This window comes from Rosa chinensis, chromosome 4 (genome assembly GCF_002994745.2).
Source record: "Rosa chinensis cultivar Old Blush chromosome 4, RchiOBHm-V2, whole genome shotgun sequence".
Classification (NCBI taxonomy): domain Eukaryota; kingdom Viridiplantae; phylum Streptophyta; class Magnoliopsida; order Rosales; family Rosaceae; genus Rosa; species Rosa chinensis.
In genome coordinates, this window is record NC_037091.1 from 20,978,109 (window position 1) to 20,994,653 (window position 16,545).

Sequence of the window (16,545 nt, forward strand, 5' to 3'; positions counted from 1 at the left end):
GGGCAGCGATCGAGGTCGGAGGAGGTCGAGGTTGCAGGTTTCTGGGCAACGACCTCACCTGCAACTGCAGGTTTCTAGGCAGCGCGGCAACCAAGTCCGACGACGACTCTACCGACTACAGACCGGTCCGTCTGACCTCTGGCCTCCGTCTAGCAAGCCCCGTCGCCCCCTGAAAGCTGCTGTAGCAGCACCGTCCGCACTTTAGCGAAAGTGCAGACGTCCTCTCTAGAACCCGTCCGTATATATATATATATATATATATATATATATATATATATATATATATATATATATATATATATATATATATATATATATATATATATAGGCCCTTCTAGTGATGGATCCTTTTTTTTGGTCTTTTCTAGGGATAAGGTATTAGACCAACTTTTCAATCATATTTTAACATCTTAACCGTTCAGATTTTAGGTCCGAATGTGTAGATCACGTCTGCAAATTTTCAGCCAAATTGCTTATCGTTAAGACATTCAAAACGACGACTTAAGATTATAAGTATGAACGGTTCAAATTTGATAGATTTGGTTCGTTCATTCATAGCTACATGTGATTCCTCTTTTTGTTATTTATAAAAATATTTTGACTATAAGAAGACAGTTATTACTCTTAGACTTGGTTTGGTTCACGGAAAAACATAGTAGAGAATTGTTTTCTTTTGGTGCCTCAAAACCCAGTTTGACAGGTTTCACTTGTTTGGTCAGCTGTGGGTGTTTCTAAAAAAGAAAATGGTTTCATTGTCTTAGGGAAAAACGGCCCTTCATGAATGAGGGTATTCCATTCACTTGTGAATGCTTTGCGCAAGGTCTCGATAACCCACTGCAGGGAAATCAAGTTAGGAGCCTTGGCAGACGTTTACTGTGCGAACAATATCCTAAACGGGTACGCGAGATGTCAACACCTGTGCCTTGCCCACCAGGTGTTCGACGAAATGCCCCACAGAGACACCGTGTCTTGGAACACGATTATTGCTGGAAATGTGAACTGCGGGGAGTTCGAGGCCGCGTGGGAGATACTAAGAAGCATGAGAAGATGTGGGTTTGATTTTGATGGGTATACATTTGGAAGCATACTTAAGGGTGTCGCTTGTGCTCTTCGATACGATCTTGGGCAGCAAGTGCATTCCTTGGTTGTTAAGGTAGGTTATGCCAGTAATGTTTATTCTGGAAGTGCTCTTTTGGACATGTACGCGAAATGTGGGAGAGTCGAGGATGCATATGTGATCTTTGAATCATTGCCGCAACGCAACTCTGTTTCGTGGAATGCACTCATTGCTGGTTACGTGCAAGCAGGTGATCGCAGCACGACGTTTTGGCTATTACATTGTATGGAGCAGGAGGGTATGCTGCTGGAAGATGGCACAATTGCTCCACTTTTGACATTGCTTGATGATGCTGAGTTTTATGAGTCCTTGGTACAGATCCATTGTAAAATTATTAAACATGGGCTGGGATGTGAAAGTACGGTCTGCAATGCCACAATCACTTCCTATTCAGAATGTGGGTCAATAGAAGAGGCCGAAAGAGTGTTTGATGGTTCTTTTGGTAAAAGAGATTTGGTGACATGGAATTCCATGCTAGCAGCGTACTTGGTTCACGGAAAAGAACAACTTGCTTGCAAACTCTTCTTGGACATGCAAAGGCTTGGGTTTGAACCAGATATCTACAGTTATACTAGCATCATCACTGCTTACTCTGAAGAGGTACACAAGAATCATGGGAGATCCTTTCATGGACTGGTCATAAAAAGGGGACTAGAAAAATCCGGACCAATCTCTAATGCGTTAATTGCTATGTATCTCAAGTCATGTAACAATTCCTTGGAGGAAGCACTACATATCTTTGAATCCTTGGAGTTTAAGGACCGTGTTTCTTGGAACTCCATTTTGACTGGGTTTTCGCAGAATGGGTGGAATGAAGATGCCTTGAGATTATTTGGGCATATGAGATTTGGAGAGGTGGAGGTTGATCATTATGCCTTCTCAGCTGTACTTCGGTCTTGCTCAGATTTAGGAACCCTCAACCTGGGTCAACAGGTTCATGCTTTGACACTTAGATCAGGGCTTGAATCCAATGAGTTTGTAGCTAGTTCTTTGATCTCTATGTATTCCAAGTGCGGGATCATTGACGATGCTAGAAAATCGTTTGAAGAGACTCCTAAAGATAGCGCAATCACTTGGAATTCGATTATTTTTGGATATGCACAAAATGGGCAGGGATATGTTGCACTGGACCTCTTCTCCCAAATGAAGAAGGAAAAGGTGAAACTTGATCACATAACATTTGTGGCAATTCTAACTGCTTGTAGCCACGTGGGTTTGGTTGAACAAGGATGCAAGTTTCTAAATTCTATGAAATCTGAATACACAATTGCACCACGAATGGAGCATTATGCTTGTGCAGTAGATCTATATGGGCGCGCTGGGCATATAGATAAGGCAAAAGCCTTGATTGAAGAAATGCCATTTGAACCTGATGCAATGGTGTGGAAGACTTTACTGGGTGCCTGCAGGGCTTGTGGCAATATTGAATTAGCAAGTCAAGTAGCAGACTATCTGCTAGTGCTAGAGCCTGAAGAGCACTGCACTTATGTTCTTCTTTCTGACATGTATGGACATCTTAAAAGGTGGGATGCTAAAGCTAGTGTAAAGAAGCTTATGAGGGAAAGGGGTGTTAGGAAAGTCCCTGGTTGGAGTTGGATAGAACTCAACAATGAGGTGCATGCATTTAAAGCTGAAGATCATTCACACCCTCAGTGTGAAGAGATATATTTTGTATTGGGAATTCTAATGGAGGAAATCAAAAGGCTGGACATTGTTGCTAATCTAAAACAGTCTTTGGGTGAGGGAGATGACAGTGGGACTTGAGGAGGTTTGGAAGTTAAAAATACCCAGTTGCTAAATGTAGCATTGGCCAACTTTTAGGGGAGGGACTTCAATTTAACAGGTTATTTAGCTACGTACTAAAATTATGCCTGGTGAGGCAGTACTTTCAAATTCTTTCTGCCCAATGAGAGACGACTATTGTGCCCTTGCTCAATTTTCTCCAGATTCGAGTTGTCTTCTTCCAGGTATGTGCCGTTCGAATTGGAGCAACTTCGAAATCTCTTCCAATTTCATTTTATTCCTTCCATTGTTTACTTTTACTCTGTGCTTTTGGGTTCTTCAATTCTTAGTTTAAAAAGCTTTGATATTCTTATGTTGCAGATTTATAACTGCAACAATTTTTGGATTTTCTCATCCAAGTTTCTGTGCATAGTAAGATCGAAGTTTTGCTATTGCTGTTTGATTAATAGCTAGATCACAGTTATACAAACTGCTTCTCCAATAAGAGGCACCCTGTCAAAGATGTGGTTTACATGCAATGGTTTACACCAACTAAGACTATAGCAGCCTCGTCAAAAGATTATACTTAAAATCAGCATAGTTCTTTCCTTTTTTTTCCTTTCTTTTTTTCATCTACAGGTTACAGCTTCTGTGTTCCTTATCTCTTAGAAATTATGTCTTCCTATTGCTTTCCCTCTTACTCAAATATAACTAAATAAATGGCCACACGGATGTCGGTGGCAATGCCATATGATTGTATGACCAATTCATGAAACAATTCCTTCCTATGTAGACTACAGGTTCCACAATCTTCAATTCTGGCACCATAGTAGTCAAGTCTATAGCATAAAGGATAAGATTCCATTGGAATATTTTGAACTTTCAACTGAATTGATTGATGTTGATTAGTTGAAAGATTTGTAGTTTCCATAGAACTTTTAGGCTGTATGATCTGATGCTGAAGAAATTCATGTCAAGGTCAGGATTTCACGCAGCGTTTGGCAAAATGACCAAGGGAATTATTCCCAATTGATTTGAGGGAGAAAGGTTTGTGGACTCGAAATATAGAGTTTAAATTCCATCCAGGAGGCGTAATTTACATTTTTCACCAAAGAGGGAATTCTTATATCAATATATTAGAGAGGGGAAATTGGTCTGCCAGTTAGCCTCTTGTCTTCCATTTAAATAGGACTACTTGTAGAAATATTGCAGGCTTCATTCCTTTTTGAGTTTTCAATTTCATTTGCCTTTGTCTGTTTTTGGTTTTGCAGGAAATTGAATTCTTACTTTTGCGAACATGTCATTTCCGGGCTCTGTTAAGACTGTGAAAATGGTTCTAGGCAAGTTGATGGTCTAGAATCATGACATTTGTCACATTGATTTGGAAACGCAGAAGGTGGCAGTGTAAGGTAAATGTTCAGTCCTGAGACAGTTGCAAAACTGTCAAGAAGATTATCAATTGAAAAGGAGAGCTCACAGAACTTGAAAGTTGAAGCAAAGCCTGCAGAAGCTATGGCTGGTGCATAGAGTTTTTTCTATTTACATTGTTTTAAGTGTTTATCATGCATGATCTCCTTGATATGTCATTATATCTGTCAAAATTTGGTGAACTTGAAGCCTTGTAAACTATGAAGTATTCATTGAACATCATTCCTACATAAATAATGGAAGAGTGAGATTTGGCTGACCACTTTGATTTGGTTCCTAAAGTTCTGTCAACTTCTTGATATATATTATATAATTCATAGAGAAATTGTCATTCTTGGAATTTTAAATCAGATACTTCTATAATTACAATTTCTAAGAAATTAATTCCATTAGAAGGTAAGCCGCGACATGTTAGTTAGCTAGCCTAACACACATTGTAGATTTATAATTACAATTTCTAAGAAATTAATTCCATTAGAAGATAAGCCGCGACATGTTGGTTCGCTAGCCTAATACACATTGTGGATGTAAAAGGTTTCAAATCTCACTGATATTAGCGAAGAGCGGGGTGTGAATAAATTTTTTTTTTACCGGGAAGTCAAAACAATGTATACAAATGAATTTGGCGTTGACAGAAAGAAAAGAGAAAAATGCCCAGCACCAAAACACATTCAGTGGAATAAAAAAGTGCATTAACAAATCGAGAAGTTGGAGATACAAAATCATAATGCAATAAAAAAGTGGAATTCATACATAAATTGAAATTTTCAAAAATGAAAGGTACTCAAATCAATCCAGAATACATCAATCAATCAGAAAAGCACTGATATAAATTTGATTATAACTACATAACCAAAATCACAATTAAAGAACGAAGACAAGAGATTGATATTCACCTTAAAGTCTTAATGATAAATTACGACAGAAACTCAGAGCGTGCACAATCTTAAAGACTAACAACAATCACTCAACCATAGAAAAACGATAGGCAAGCTAAATATTGAATAATTGGAAAATGGAAGAGGATGAGAGCAACCTTATCGTTTATCACTGCTTGGAAAATACATATCGATCATAGCTCTAATCGGAAAATGGAAGCGGAGGCTGAAAATTATGATTAATATCCAAAAACGCTCGCTCCAAAATAGTCATCTTAAGACTAAACAAAATTATGTTGCTTTTCAAATAATAGGGGACCTAAAAATTACCTTAACCTCTCGTTTGGTTCGCGGAATGGAAAACTTGGGAAGGAAAACTTTATTCTTTTCTATGTTTGGCACGCTCAAGCCCAAGAAAAAGAATAACTTTCTAACATGAAGGGGAAATAGGGGGAAAGTAGATCCTCCCACACCCTATGGCCACGTTTGGTTCGCGGAAAGTAAGCATCAAGAAAGGAAACTTGTTTATTTCATGCGTTTGGGATGCAAAAGGAAAGGAAATCATTTCCTGAAGGGAAAATAAGGGGGGAAATAGTTCATTTTAAACCCTAAAGGAATCACTTTCCCCCATTCTTTCCTTGTATTTATTACTCACAACATATTTTTTTATTACATTATTTACCAACTTTTTAGATAACTTTCCTTACGTTACCAAACATCAGAATGGAAAGTTGTTGTTTCCCTTCCCGTGAGAAAGACAAAGGAATTACTTTCCTTTCCGTGAACCAAACGAGGCCTAAATCCTCTCATACTTTTCCTACATGAATTGCACATTAATTGTCTACTCTAAAGACCATTTTAAAAGTTATATTACCAACCTCACCCAAGAAACTTTTGAATCTTGAATTGTATATGTTTTGATAACAAGGATTCCATTGGAAAATTGATGTTATTGCACAAACCAAACATTGGAAAGGAAAGTAAATACATTTTCTAATTTCTTTCCCGACATTCTCAAACACTGGTAGCGAAATTAGTGGGAAGTGTAATTTCCCATGTTCATGGAAAAGACCAATGAACCAAATTCATTTCCACGAACCAAATAAGGTAAGAGTAATTTGTTTTTCAAAGTTAACGATTACCTTCTCCCAAGTGGTAGACCTAGCTCAAAGCCCTTGGTGATCATATTTTTCTTCACTTGTCTATCCGATCAACAATGACTACCAACTTCAATTGTCCATCTGAACAACGTAACACTGACTGCCAGTTGAGCCGGTGTTGCGTGGAGTCAGAAAATGCCGTGGCCTACTTTCTATACCCAACGGCCCCGTTTGGTTAGCAGGAATGTCAAAACTGGAAAATAATTTATTTTCCTTTCTAGAATGGTATGGAATGGGATATGTTTTGATATTTTCATGTGGGTGTTTGGAACATTACTGAAAATTAAATTTTGAAATTGTTTTAGGGAAACGAGAATTGAGAGGAATTTGCTGTGTATTCTCATTGATAATAGGGGCCTCTTTATATAGAGGATTACAATGCATAGAATCTCAATCATACAAGGAAAGTAATTCTACATTGATTAGGATTCTAGATCCTTCTAATTAAATCCTATTACCACTAGGTTAAGTAACCTAGAGTTTGGATTAAACACAAATAGAGATATCCTTAAACACTCCCCCTTGTGTTGTCCAAACGCGGTGCTTCTCTCGTTGCCTCGTTAAAAACCTTGTCGAGTAACAAAAACCCAGTGGGACAAAAATAACCTCAGTCGAAGGGGAAAAAGAGCACAACACACCCTTCACAACTCGAGACGAACATGTAGACATCTCCCCCTGATGTCTGCACCTCCCCCTGATGACAACGATCATGGGAGTTCAGATAATTTCTGCAAGTCAATTCTTGCCACATGTTTCTCGAACGTGGATTTGGGCAATGACTTAGTAAACAAGTCTGCCTCACTATCCTCAGATCGAACCAAATTCACTTTGATCTCGAGGAGAGCCTGTTGTCGCTGATTAAGCTTGGTTTTGTCGCTTTTGATGTAGCCTTGCCTCATTTGTTCAAAACAAGCAGCATTATCCTAAATGCTCATAGGCTCATCTGTGGTAGACTTCAAACCACAATTGCTTCGAACATGCGTAATGATGGATCCAATCCATATACATTCACGAACCACTTCGTGAAGAGCATTGATTTCTGCATTGTTCGAAGATATAGCGACTAGGGTCTATCCTGTAGACCTCCAAGATGTCACGGTCTTTTCCCATGGTGAACACTTAACCTGATTGGGAATGACCTTTGTGTGGGTCAGAGAGATACCCAACGTCAACAAAACCTTCCAAAACACATGTCGTTTTGGGATGGGGATAGTGGACGCAGGCCAGTGTTGGCAGCGTACCTGGCGTGTGATGGGTCCGAATCCATCATCTCTTTGTAGGGATAGAACAAGCCCATATCAATCATACATCTCAAATATCGAAAGATATCTTTTACACCAATCCAATGGCGTCGCGTTGGCGCAGAGCTATATCTATCTAACAAGTTCACAACATATGAGATGTCCGGTCTTGTGCATTGGGATAAGTACAATAATGCGCCTATTATACTAAGGCACTTCTGCCTCTAGCACATCTTCGTCATCATCCTTTCGACGAAGAGGATCATTTTCAGGATCAAGACTACGGACGATCATGGGGGGGGCTTGAAGGCTTGACCTCGTCAAAATGCCTAAGCATCTATCGACACGATGCTCAAGTTCTAAACTGAGACATAATCGTGTTCTCCCAAAATCCTTCATCTCAAACTACGGATTTCAAGTGTTCAGCGGTTTCCCTTAACTCTTTAAGGGCTTCTAATGAAGATCATGTCCAACATGAACCGCGATAGAATCCGAAACTTGTCATAGAAACGCGTGGGCATATCCCTTCCCAATCAAGTAGTCACATTAGTGAGCGTTTCAACCTTATTGTAAACTCGCTCCGTGGTCTAGAACCTCTTGACTTGGGTAAATGAAGTTCGCCATGAACCTTCATGTATATTCCATATCTAGACCCTATAGAGATATGTAGTGACCACATTTGTAAGCTGCATGTTCAGTTATTCAGAAACTGCCAAACTGACAAGGTAGTGGAGTGCAATGACATCCATTACAAGAGAATATGTCTCATCGTAGTCGATTCCAGGGCGTTTTGTGAGAAGCCTTGCGCCATAAGGCGAGATTACCATCTCTTTTTCTCACGACGCTTTCTAACGAAGACCCATTAGTCAACAGGTTCTATGTTAGGAGGTGTTGGCATCTCTAGCTCGAAAACCTTCCTCTTTGTTAGAGAATCCATCTTCACCTGGATCGCATCTTTCCATTTAGGCCAAAACTCTCTACGTTGGCATTCATTCATCAACGGAGCGTGGTTCGATATCATCTGACTCAACGAACTCATGCGCAACGAAATACGCAACTACATCATCAATTATGATGGAGTTTCTATCCCACGTCTCATGTACACTAGTGTAAGTTTCATAGAGCTCTATATTCTCAGGAATAGGTTCTAACGTTGAGGCGTCCCCCAACGATAACCATAACCTGGAAGATTCTCATGAGGCGGATTTTGAGTGTCAATGATTCAAGGATTGGTTTGTGCCAATGGCCTCCCACGCATCCTAGCTGGGGCCATGGCCGGTAACGCCAGAGTGCCACTTTCTTTGGCATTGGCGCCATGCCTACCTCTATGAAGGGTGGCGCTACGTCCTCTCGTAGGGACGTCCTTCCTTGCAGGCATGTTTGCAGCATATTTGTGTGATCTCGTCACTTTAATAGGGATCAAGATGAGACATAGTGGGGACAGACCACGGCAATTCATGTCGTTCCTGTTGAACATCTGTGCTCTTATCTCCCTAGAACGATGGGAAGACTGTCTCATCAAAGTGACAACCCGCAAATCTAGCGGTGAAGAGATCGCCTTGCAAGGGCAGTAAGTGGCGGACGATTGTTGGAGTCTCAAATCCAACGTAATTGCCCATTCGTCTGTAAGGACCCATCATAGAGCGCTGTGGCGGCGCAATTGGCACAAAAATGGCTCACTCAAATGTGCGTAAGTACAAAAGACGTGTACCCAGTCACTAGCTGTAACGCAGAGGTACATTGAGTGGCGGTAGGTCGTAGACGAATTAGCAGAGCTGCATGCGATATCGCATCACCCCAAGCGGATGTAAGAAGATTGGTGCGCATTACCAATGTTCGGACTACCATCGTAGTCGTTTCCGCGAGACCAATTGGGTGTGTACATGGGAATGTGATGTCCAACATCAAGCCCATTGCAATATCCAATTGACTAAATAGGATGATCCGGGGAGTGAGCCCATTGTCACATGATATGTGCTAGGAGTGTAGCATAAGCAGCATTACAAGTGGACAAAGGCACAACACGTGACCAGTGTGTTTGCGTGTCAACCAACATCATGAGATATTTAAACGAACGCAAGTTGGTTGAACTAGTCCACAGAATCCCTACGGATTTTATGTAAGAACAGAATGAGTATTTTCATATCCTTTGCATAGGACGGTCTCAGTCCTAATTTCCCGAAGGAACATGCTTTGCAAAATGAGCGAGGTGCCTTAGAAGCAACCAATGAGGATTTTGGTTGGGCCTGAGCGTCTGTAGCTCTATTAGAAGCAAAATGTGTGACTACATCTCCCATCATGGCGTTGGAGCCATGAAAATTAGCATGTATGGCGTCATGGCCACTAGGAGGAACAACCATGGCGTCATGCTCATGGTTGGCGCCATTTATGGCGACATCAAATTCTTGCTTCGTTTTGCTCAAAAGAATAGATGTCCGTGTGAAGTCTTCAGTAGACGGATCATCATATCAGGACTAGGATGATCTATCCTATTGTAACAAAGCCAATATGTGCCTAAATCAAAGAGATCTTCTCTCATAACTTTATTGGATTTAATAGCTTGAATAGTGACATAAAGTCCACTAGAGAGACACATAAACTTCTCTAAGATGCGCCTTTGTTCGCAATCATTAGAGGTATTGCAAAGGAACTCATTTTTTTTGTTCTCTTCATGCATTTCTTCATGGAATCCGTTGGCTATTCATAGGTGCAATTTGCCCTAGAAGAGTAGAGAGTTTCTGTGATAATAATCAATGTGCCATTTAGCAAGGGGAACTTGGGCTATTCCATGTCCTTGAATTAATACTGATGGCCCATCCATCGTAGTCACAAAGTAACATGCTCATGAATCAAAATGGAGTCATAATGACAAGAACTCGAAATTTTATTCATAAGCCAACGGAGTACATCATCGTCTCTTAACCATTTAGGAGAATCTAATCCAAATGCTAGCTAATGTAAAACAATGGTAGTCGTCTAACTTCTTTCGGTAATTCCAACGCAAATGTGACCAGGTGAGTAGAGAGATGTCGGCGGAGCAAAGCTCGCTTAATTACCACTTATCTCAAAACCTTCCTAGACATCACATTTACATTGAGTACGCCTACTTTGGAGAAAGACTAAACCATAGGCATCTACTACAAAAATAATATGACAATCGCCTACATCTCTTGGAAAATAAAGACTTAAACAGAGTAGGCGATCTATTGATCCTAGCCAGATTTGTAGTCTTTAACCCTTCACTCTAGATCATCTTCTTCATCTTCTTGTTCCACATAGTGAGCTTCTCTTGCTTCACAATATGCTTTGTAGGCGATGACAAGTTCTTCACGAGCTCTACAAATGTGTGCCCAATGATCAGACACTCCACATCGAGAACATACATCTCTTTGCTCAAACTCCATTGATTGAGGCGCTTTGAAAGCGTCATTTAGATGGCTCTTAGTGTTGGTGGCGCCACCAACATGGCCAGAGGCGTTGCCTCCCTCTCTCTTTCCACGTTGACCTTTTCGGTTCCGTGTTCGTCTATTTTGGCGGTTACCTTCCCAAGTAGAGCGATTATATAGAGCAGAACGTCCAAATGTATCCCTAAGATTAGGGTTTCGCTCTTGGCGCCCTTTCTTTGGGGCGCGACTATAATTGGATTCCGGAATATGTTCTGTTCCCATGGATCTCTAATTATAGTTCTTCACAAGGATGTTGTCATGCTTTTCAGCGACATTCATAGCTTCAATGAGCTCATGAAACCTTGTGATTCGTCTTGCAGTAACATCGATTTGATAGTTCTTAGCAACCATCAATGCAGAGACGGGGAAAGTAGAGAGAGTCTTCTCAATCAACATCGCATTTGTGATCTCTTTACCACAGAATTCCATGAAGGATTTAATGAGAAGTGCTTCCGAGCTGTAGTCAAGAACTGACTTGAAATCACAGAAGCGAAGGCTATGCCATCTCACTTCTAGGTCAGGAAGCATGGAGTCACGGACGTTGCCAAATCTTTCTTTGAGTGAGACCCACAGCCTTCTGGGGTCTTCTTCATTCATACACTCGTACTGGAGCTAATCATCCATATGACGAGTCATTAGGATGATGGCTTTCGCCTTATTTGCCTCTAAGGCTGCTCTATTTGCTTCTAAAGCTTGAGCTTACTCAACAGTTAGCACGTCCTAGCTAAGCTCGAGAATTGTATCTAAGATTCCATCGGCCTTGAGATGCTGGCGGACATCACGAACCCACCTGTGATATCCAGAGCCAGTTGTTCCCAATGGAGCAAAGTCCAATTTGTTCAGGTTACTCATCCTAAAAGAGAACAAGAAATTAGGGTTAGTTTCGGAGCGAAAAAGGCTACCACGAAAACAAATAAAATTTCTGAGCGTAGTCACTTCCAAGAAATTAGGAATTTCTGAGCGTAATCGCTTCCAAGAAATTGAATTCCAAGAGGGGTTGGATTAGATCGAAACAATGATGTAAGTAGTCGATCATAAATTCTCTACAAACTCTAAGTTTGGAGATCTCAACAAGCTCTAAGCTTGAAGTGAGCACGAACCCCCACAGTTCGGCTTAATTTGGTCTCCCCTATGATGAAGAAAGGGGGGTAGAAGAAGGGAGTTTGCAAGTCCCCGAGAAAAAGAAGCGAAAAAGAATATAAAAAAAAACTTCAAAAACGGGAACTTTTAGTAAACCATACCTCTTAGGATTGCAGAGCGTATTCGATTCTTATTGTAGGATTGCAGACAAGCTTCAGTCCTAGGCGAATCAAACTTGTTGAAATTCGGAGCAAATTCGCTTCTGAACAGCTCTCACTCCGATTGGTGTACAGGTCTAAAAACGACTCCAATAGGGCTTAAATTTGGAGGTTAGATAGAAGAGACATACTTGAACAACTTTGATGAAGGAAGAATTTTGATCTGAAGTTCTGAACTAGGCGTTTCGGGGCTTGCAAACTGACTGATATGCACAGGAATGAGCATGCTGAACAGCTCCCACCTCGAATGGTATACATGTCTCAAAACGACTCCAATAGGGCTGAAATTTGTAGGTCAGATAGAAGAGACAGAGATGAACAACTTTGATGAAGAAAGTATTTTCATCAGAGGTTCCGAATAAGACGTTTCTGCGCGTGAAAGCAGACTGATCTGCACAGAAACGAGCGTGCTGCTGTGTTGCAGGGGGCAGCAGGCGTGTGGCAATTCTGCAGGGGCAGTAGGCAGCACACGGGTGCGCAAGGGCTGCAGGGGCAGCATAGGGCATAGCTAACAAGGGCTAGGAGCTTGCGGTAGTTTTGGTGAGAAGAGTTTTTGGGTTTTTTGTTTTTAGGGCTAGGGTTAGGGCTCATGCTGATAACGTGTTTTAGGGAAACGAGAATTGAGAGGAATTTGCTGTGTATTCTCATTGATAATAGGGGCCTCTTTATATAGAGGATTACAATGCATAGAATCTCAATCATACAAGGAAAGTAATTCTACATTGAATAGGATTCTAGATCCTTCTAATTAAATCCTATTACCACTAGGTCAAGTAACCTAGAGTTTGGGCTAAACACAAATTAGGTTTTCCTTGAACAGAAATTAATTTTTCATTTCTATTGTAGTGTTTGGTAAGTCATAAGAATGAAATATGAAATTATAATTTTCAATAACACTCTTTTACTAATTAAAGTACATCAATTAATAAGGAATATTGGTGAGGGTATATAAATTTTTAGAGAGATAGTTAATGTAATTTTGCCTTTGATAGTGGGAAATAGAAATAGAATACCACCCCTCACTAGGTAATTCTATTCAGGCTTTATGAGAGAGTTAATTTTCACTCAGATCTCATTTTTTATTTCATTTCCAATCTCTAATTACAACCAAATGGCACATTTGAATGAAAAATGAAATTAATTCTCATGAAGACTTCCTACCATTCAAACGGGGCCAACTAGTTCTCCAAATTAGCTTTATGGTAGCTACCTATAATTAATTGTGCATTTATGGACCAAATTAATCAAGATGGCCGGGGGTTAAACATTCATTTTGATAAGAAAGAAGAGAATGACAGCTTCCGACCAAACCAGCGAGGCGTTCGCCGACTGCAGCGCGGCCGTCTCCACATAGCCCATGCATTTCAATTTACAAGATGTCTTTGTTTAATTATTTGCATCTATTTTACCTATTTATTTATTGTCTTTTTACAGCTTCACCTTGCTTCTCCTCCACGCATTTTTATCACTATCCCCATGAGGCCATGATAAATCAAATATTATTATTTTGAAAAAAAAACTATTAAATTATGACAGCAGCTACCCTACATATACAGTGCAAAATAAAGCCCAAAAAACTTAAAATAAAGAGAAGTACAAGAATAGGAGACACAAGCACACCCTCTTTTGCACTCACAAGCAAACATCCCTCACTCTTTCTCGTCCCCTACGTATCGTAGTGTGTTGTGTTCAATTATTTATTACCACACTCTCTCTCATCTGGTCATTTACAAGTGCAGGTTTCTAACTTTCTAATTTCTATTACTACACTTGCTTGAGCCTTAAGAGATCGATAGCTCATGGGTAAGTACACTTTAAGTGTATTAAATTCATGAACATAAACGAGGTGAGTAAGTTGCGGACTCATAAATTGCACACAATAATGCTAAAGCACCCCCATATGCAATTTAGTTGCGTCTAAAGTTATTGGTCCAGTGCAATGAAATAAGTTCTCATCAATTAAACATATGTTCGTCTGCAAGGTTTAATTTCTTATCAATACCCCGTAATTTCAATTTTGATGGAGATTTCAAGATTCCGCATTTACATTTTGAAGGAAATTTTGGTTATATTAGCAAAATACTAATACAATAAAAAAAAAACTAGTTTCGAATATACTTTTAAATATCCTCAAATATTGATAGTGGGTCAATTTAGGGAAATTTCTATTTCGACAGAAAATTCCAAAGTTTCAGACTATAATTCACTTTGCCTTCAAGCTCTCTATGTATCATGTTAGAGGAAAGTTGAAGCTCTGATAAAGACCCTTTAAAGGCTTCACACACACACACACACACACACATATATATATATATATATATTCTTTTTCCTTATTTTTTTTCTTTTGTAAATTCAATTTTTAATGGATTTGATAGATGAATCCACCACAACTCCAATCCCATTAAATGGCTAAGACAAAGCAAAGAGCACCAAGTAGAAAGGCGGTTTCAGACACCTAACTGAACAGCTGAACTGACCACTTCAGACATTTGTGCTCTCTCTCTCTCGCTCTCTCCCTCTCTCTCTCTCTCTCTCTCTCTCCACCCTATTTATATACTTTACCAAGACGCAACAGCTCCATCAAGTTTTACACCACTCTCGAACTCTCCCTCTTCTCTTCTTCTCACAGTCACCAAATACCAAACCTTCCTTTATCAGTTTCCTCCAGTTCCCTAGCATTTATAGACAGAGAGAAAAACACCAAACTGTAAAGAGAAGAAACCATGAATTCTTTCCAATCACAGAGACAAGACTCATTGAAAAGGAGGTGGCAAGAGATCAGGAGATCAAGTGCAACCACTCAACCTTCTTCTGATATGATCAGGAAACCTAATGGTGCTCTCAACGGCTTCCCAGGCCTTCTTGGTGATGATGATCTTGTTTCCACGTTGGTCCCTCCGGTAACCGTGGTGCTCGAAGGCCGCTCGATCTGCCAGCGCATCAGTCTCCAAAAGCATACGAGCTACCAAAGTCTAGCCAAAGCCCTCCGGCAAATGTTTGTGGATGGCGGCGATGTTGGAGCTACTGCGGCCGATATTGACAATAAGGATCTCGATCTTTCTAATGCCGTTCCGGGTCATGTTATTGCTTATGAAGACATGGAAAACGATCTCCTTCTTGCCGGAGACCTGAATTGGAAGTGAGTCACGAACAATCTTATTTAGGTTAAGGTTCTCTTACTAATGAAAAACATCTAACATGCTATATTATCCGATTATGAATTTAGACGGCCCCAAGTATGAGCAAAAGTCTCTGTATTTGTTTTTCTCTGATCTTTTCTGCGTCTGTGTTACAGGGATTTCGTACGCGTTGCCAAGAGAATTCGAATACTTCCTGCCAAGGCAAACTCAAGGAGGGGAGGGAGAAGGAGCGCATAGGTAGCTAAGCATATGCTGGAAATTTGGCATTTTGCAGAAAGTATTGGCAAGAAAGTCAAGGAAGTTATATAATACAAGTCATAAATGAGAAACTTGTGTACGGCGTCTCATGGAAACATGGATTAATGTCAAATATATAGCATTCATCTTTCTTGGAATCATGCACATCATGTACTACTCCTTTTTCCCAATGATCATGTAAATTAGGTCACTGTTGAATCTCCCTGTATGAATAAAGGACTCTCTTTCCGGAATGAGTATCTCATCACTGAAACTTTCTTGTTTACTAGCTAACATCCTTTTGGCTTAGAGGTTTTGTTTCTTTTTGTCTTTAATTGTTTTCACGTAATTTAATTAGCAGTTTCCATGGCACAACCAAGAATTTGATAGAAACAGGACAGACACAGCTAGCTAGCTTCAAAGAAGGAGAAAGTTTGAGATACTACAATGTTATATTATACGCGTGCACTTGTCCCAAGGGGAAATTATGTAAATTTTTTCGTGCAGTCACTCAATTATCTATGCATGATCCATTCCCTCTTAATTTATCCAATTCCAGTATTGGTTTGAATATTTGAATGCTCGAGTTTCACCAAGTATTGGTTCCATGCAATTCCAGCAGGTATAGTTGCCTTACTTCGTTTATGAGATTAAAGTGTGCCTGTTTAATGGGATGATTTTTCGTTTTGGAGATTATGTGTTCGAGATCCAACAAAACTGGGAGGGGTAGGATTTAAATATATATATATATATATATATATATATATATATATATATAAAGTGTTTCTTGGGTGCGGATGTACGTACCTAAGCATTAGGTACAGATTTCCATTTTTTCCCCATTTTCCGATCACACATTTACATCTTAACCGTTCAGT

General features: G+C 40.0%; 2 protein-coding genes across 3 annotated transcripts; both read left to right on the forward strand.

The window, feature by feature from the left end:
* Positions 1-643: 643 nt before the first annotated feature.
* Positions 644-4,547, forward strand: LOC112196405 (putative pentatricopeptide repeat-containing protein At3g25970). Of its 2 annotated transcripts, none has more exons than XM_024336748.2 (2): positions 644-3,084; positions 4,111-4,547. In XM_024336748.2, exon 1 carries the CDS (start codon positions 782-784, stop codon positions 2,879-2,881), a length of 2,100 nt encoding a protein of 699 aa, XP_024192516.1. In that variant the 5' UTR covers positions 644-781; the 3' UTR covers positions 2,882-3,084; positions 4,111-4,547. The 2 variants fall into 2 exon arrangements, with proteins under 2 accessions (XP_024192516.1, XP_040373343.1); XM_040517409.1 differs by lacking the exon at positions 4,111-4,547 and adding an exon at positions 3,221-4,099.
* A 10,187-nt stretch (positions 4,548-14,734) lies between these two features.
* Positions 14,735-15,935, forward strand: LOC112200143 (auxin-responsive protein IAA33). The gene is made up of 2 exons (XM_024341155.2): positions 14,735-15,429; positions 15,586-15,935. Exons 1-2 carry the CDS (start codon positions 15,014-15,016, stop codon positions 15,665-15,667), a joined length of 498 nt encoding a protein of 165 aa, XP_024196923.1. The 5' UTR covers positions 14,735-15,013; the 3' UTR covers positions 15,668-15,935.
* The last annotated feature ends 610 nt before the right edge of the window (positions 15,936-16,545 follow it).

Bases quoted from the DNA above. Each gene is read 5' to 3' on its own strand.
- LOC112196405 (XM_024336748.2), top strand. From the start codon at position 782: ATGAGGGTATTCCATTCACTTGTGAATGCTTTGCGCAAGGTCTCGATA.
- LOC112200143 (XM_024341155.2), top strand. From the start codon at position 15,014: ATGAATTCTTTCCAATCACAGAGACAAGACTCATTGAAAAGGAGGTGG. The intron at 15,430-15,585 runs GTGAGTCACGAA...TCTGTGTTACAG, and splicing joins GCCGGAGACCTGAATTGGAA to GGATTTCGTACGCGTTGCCA.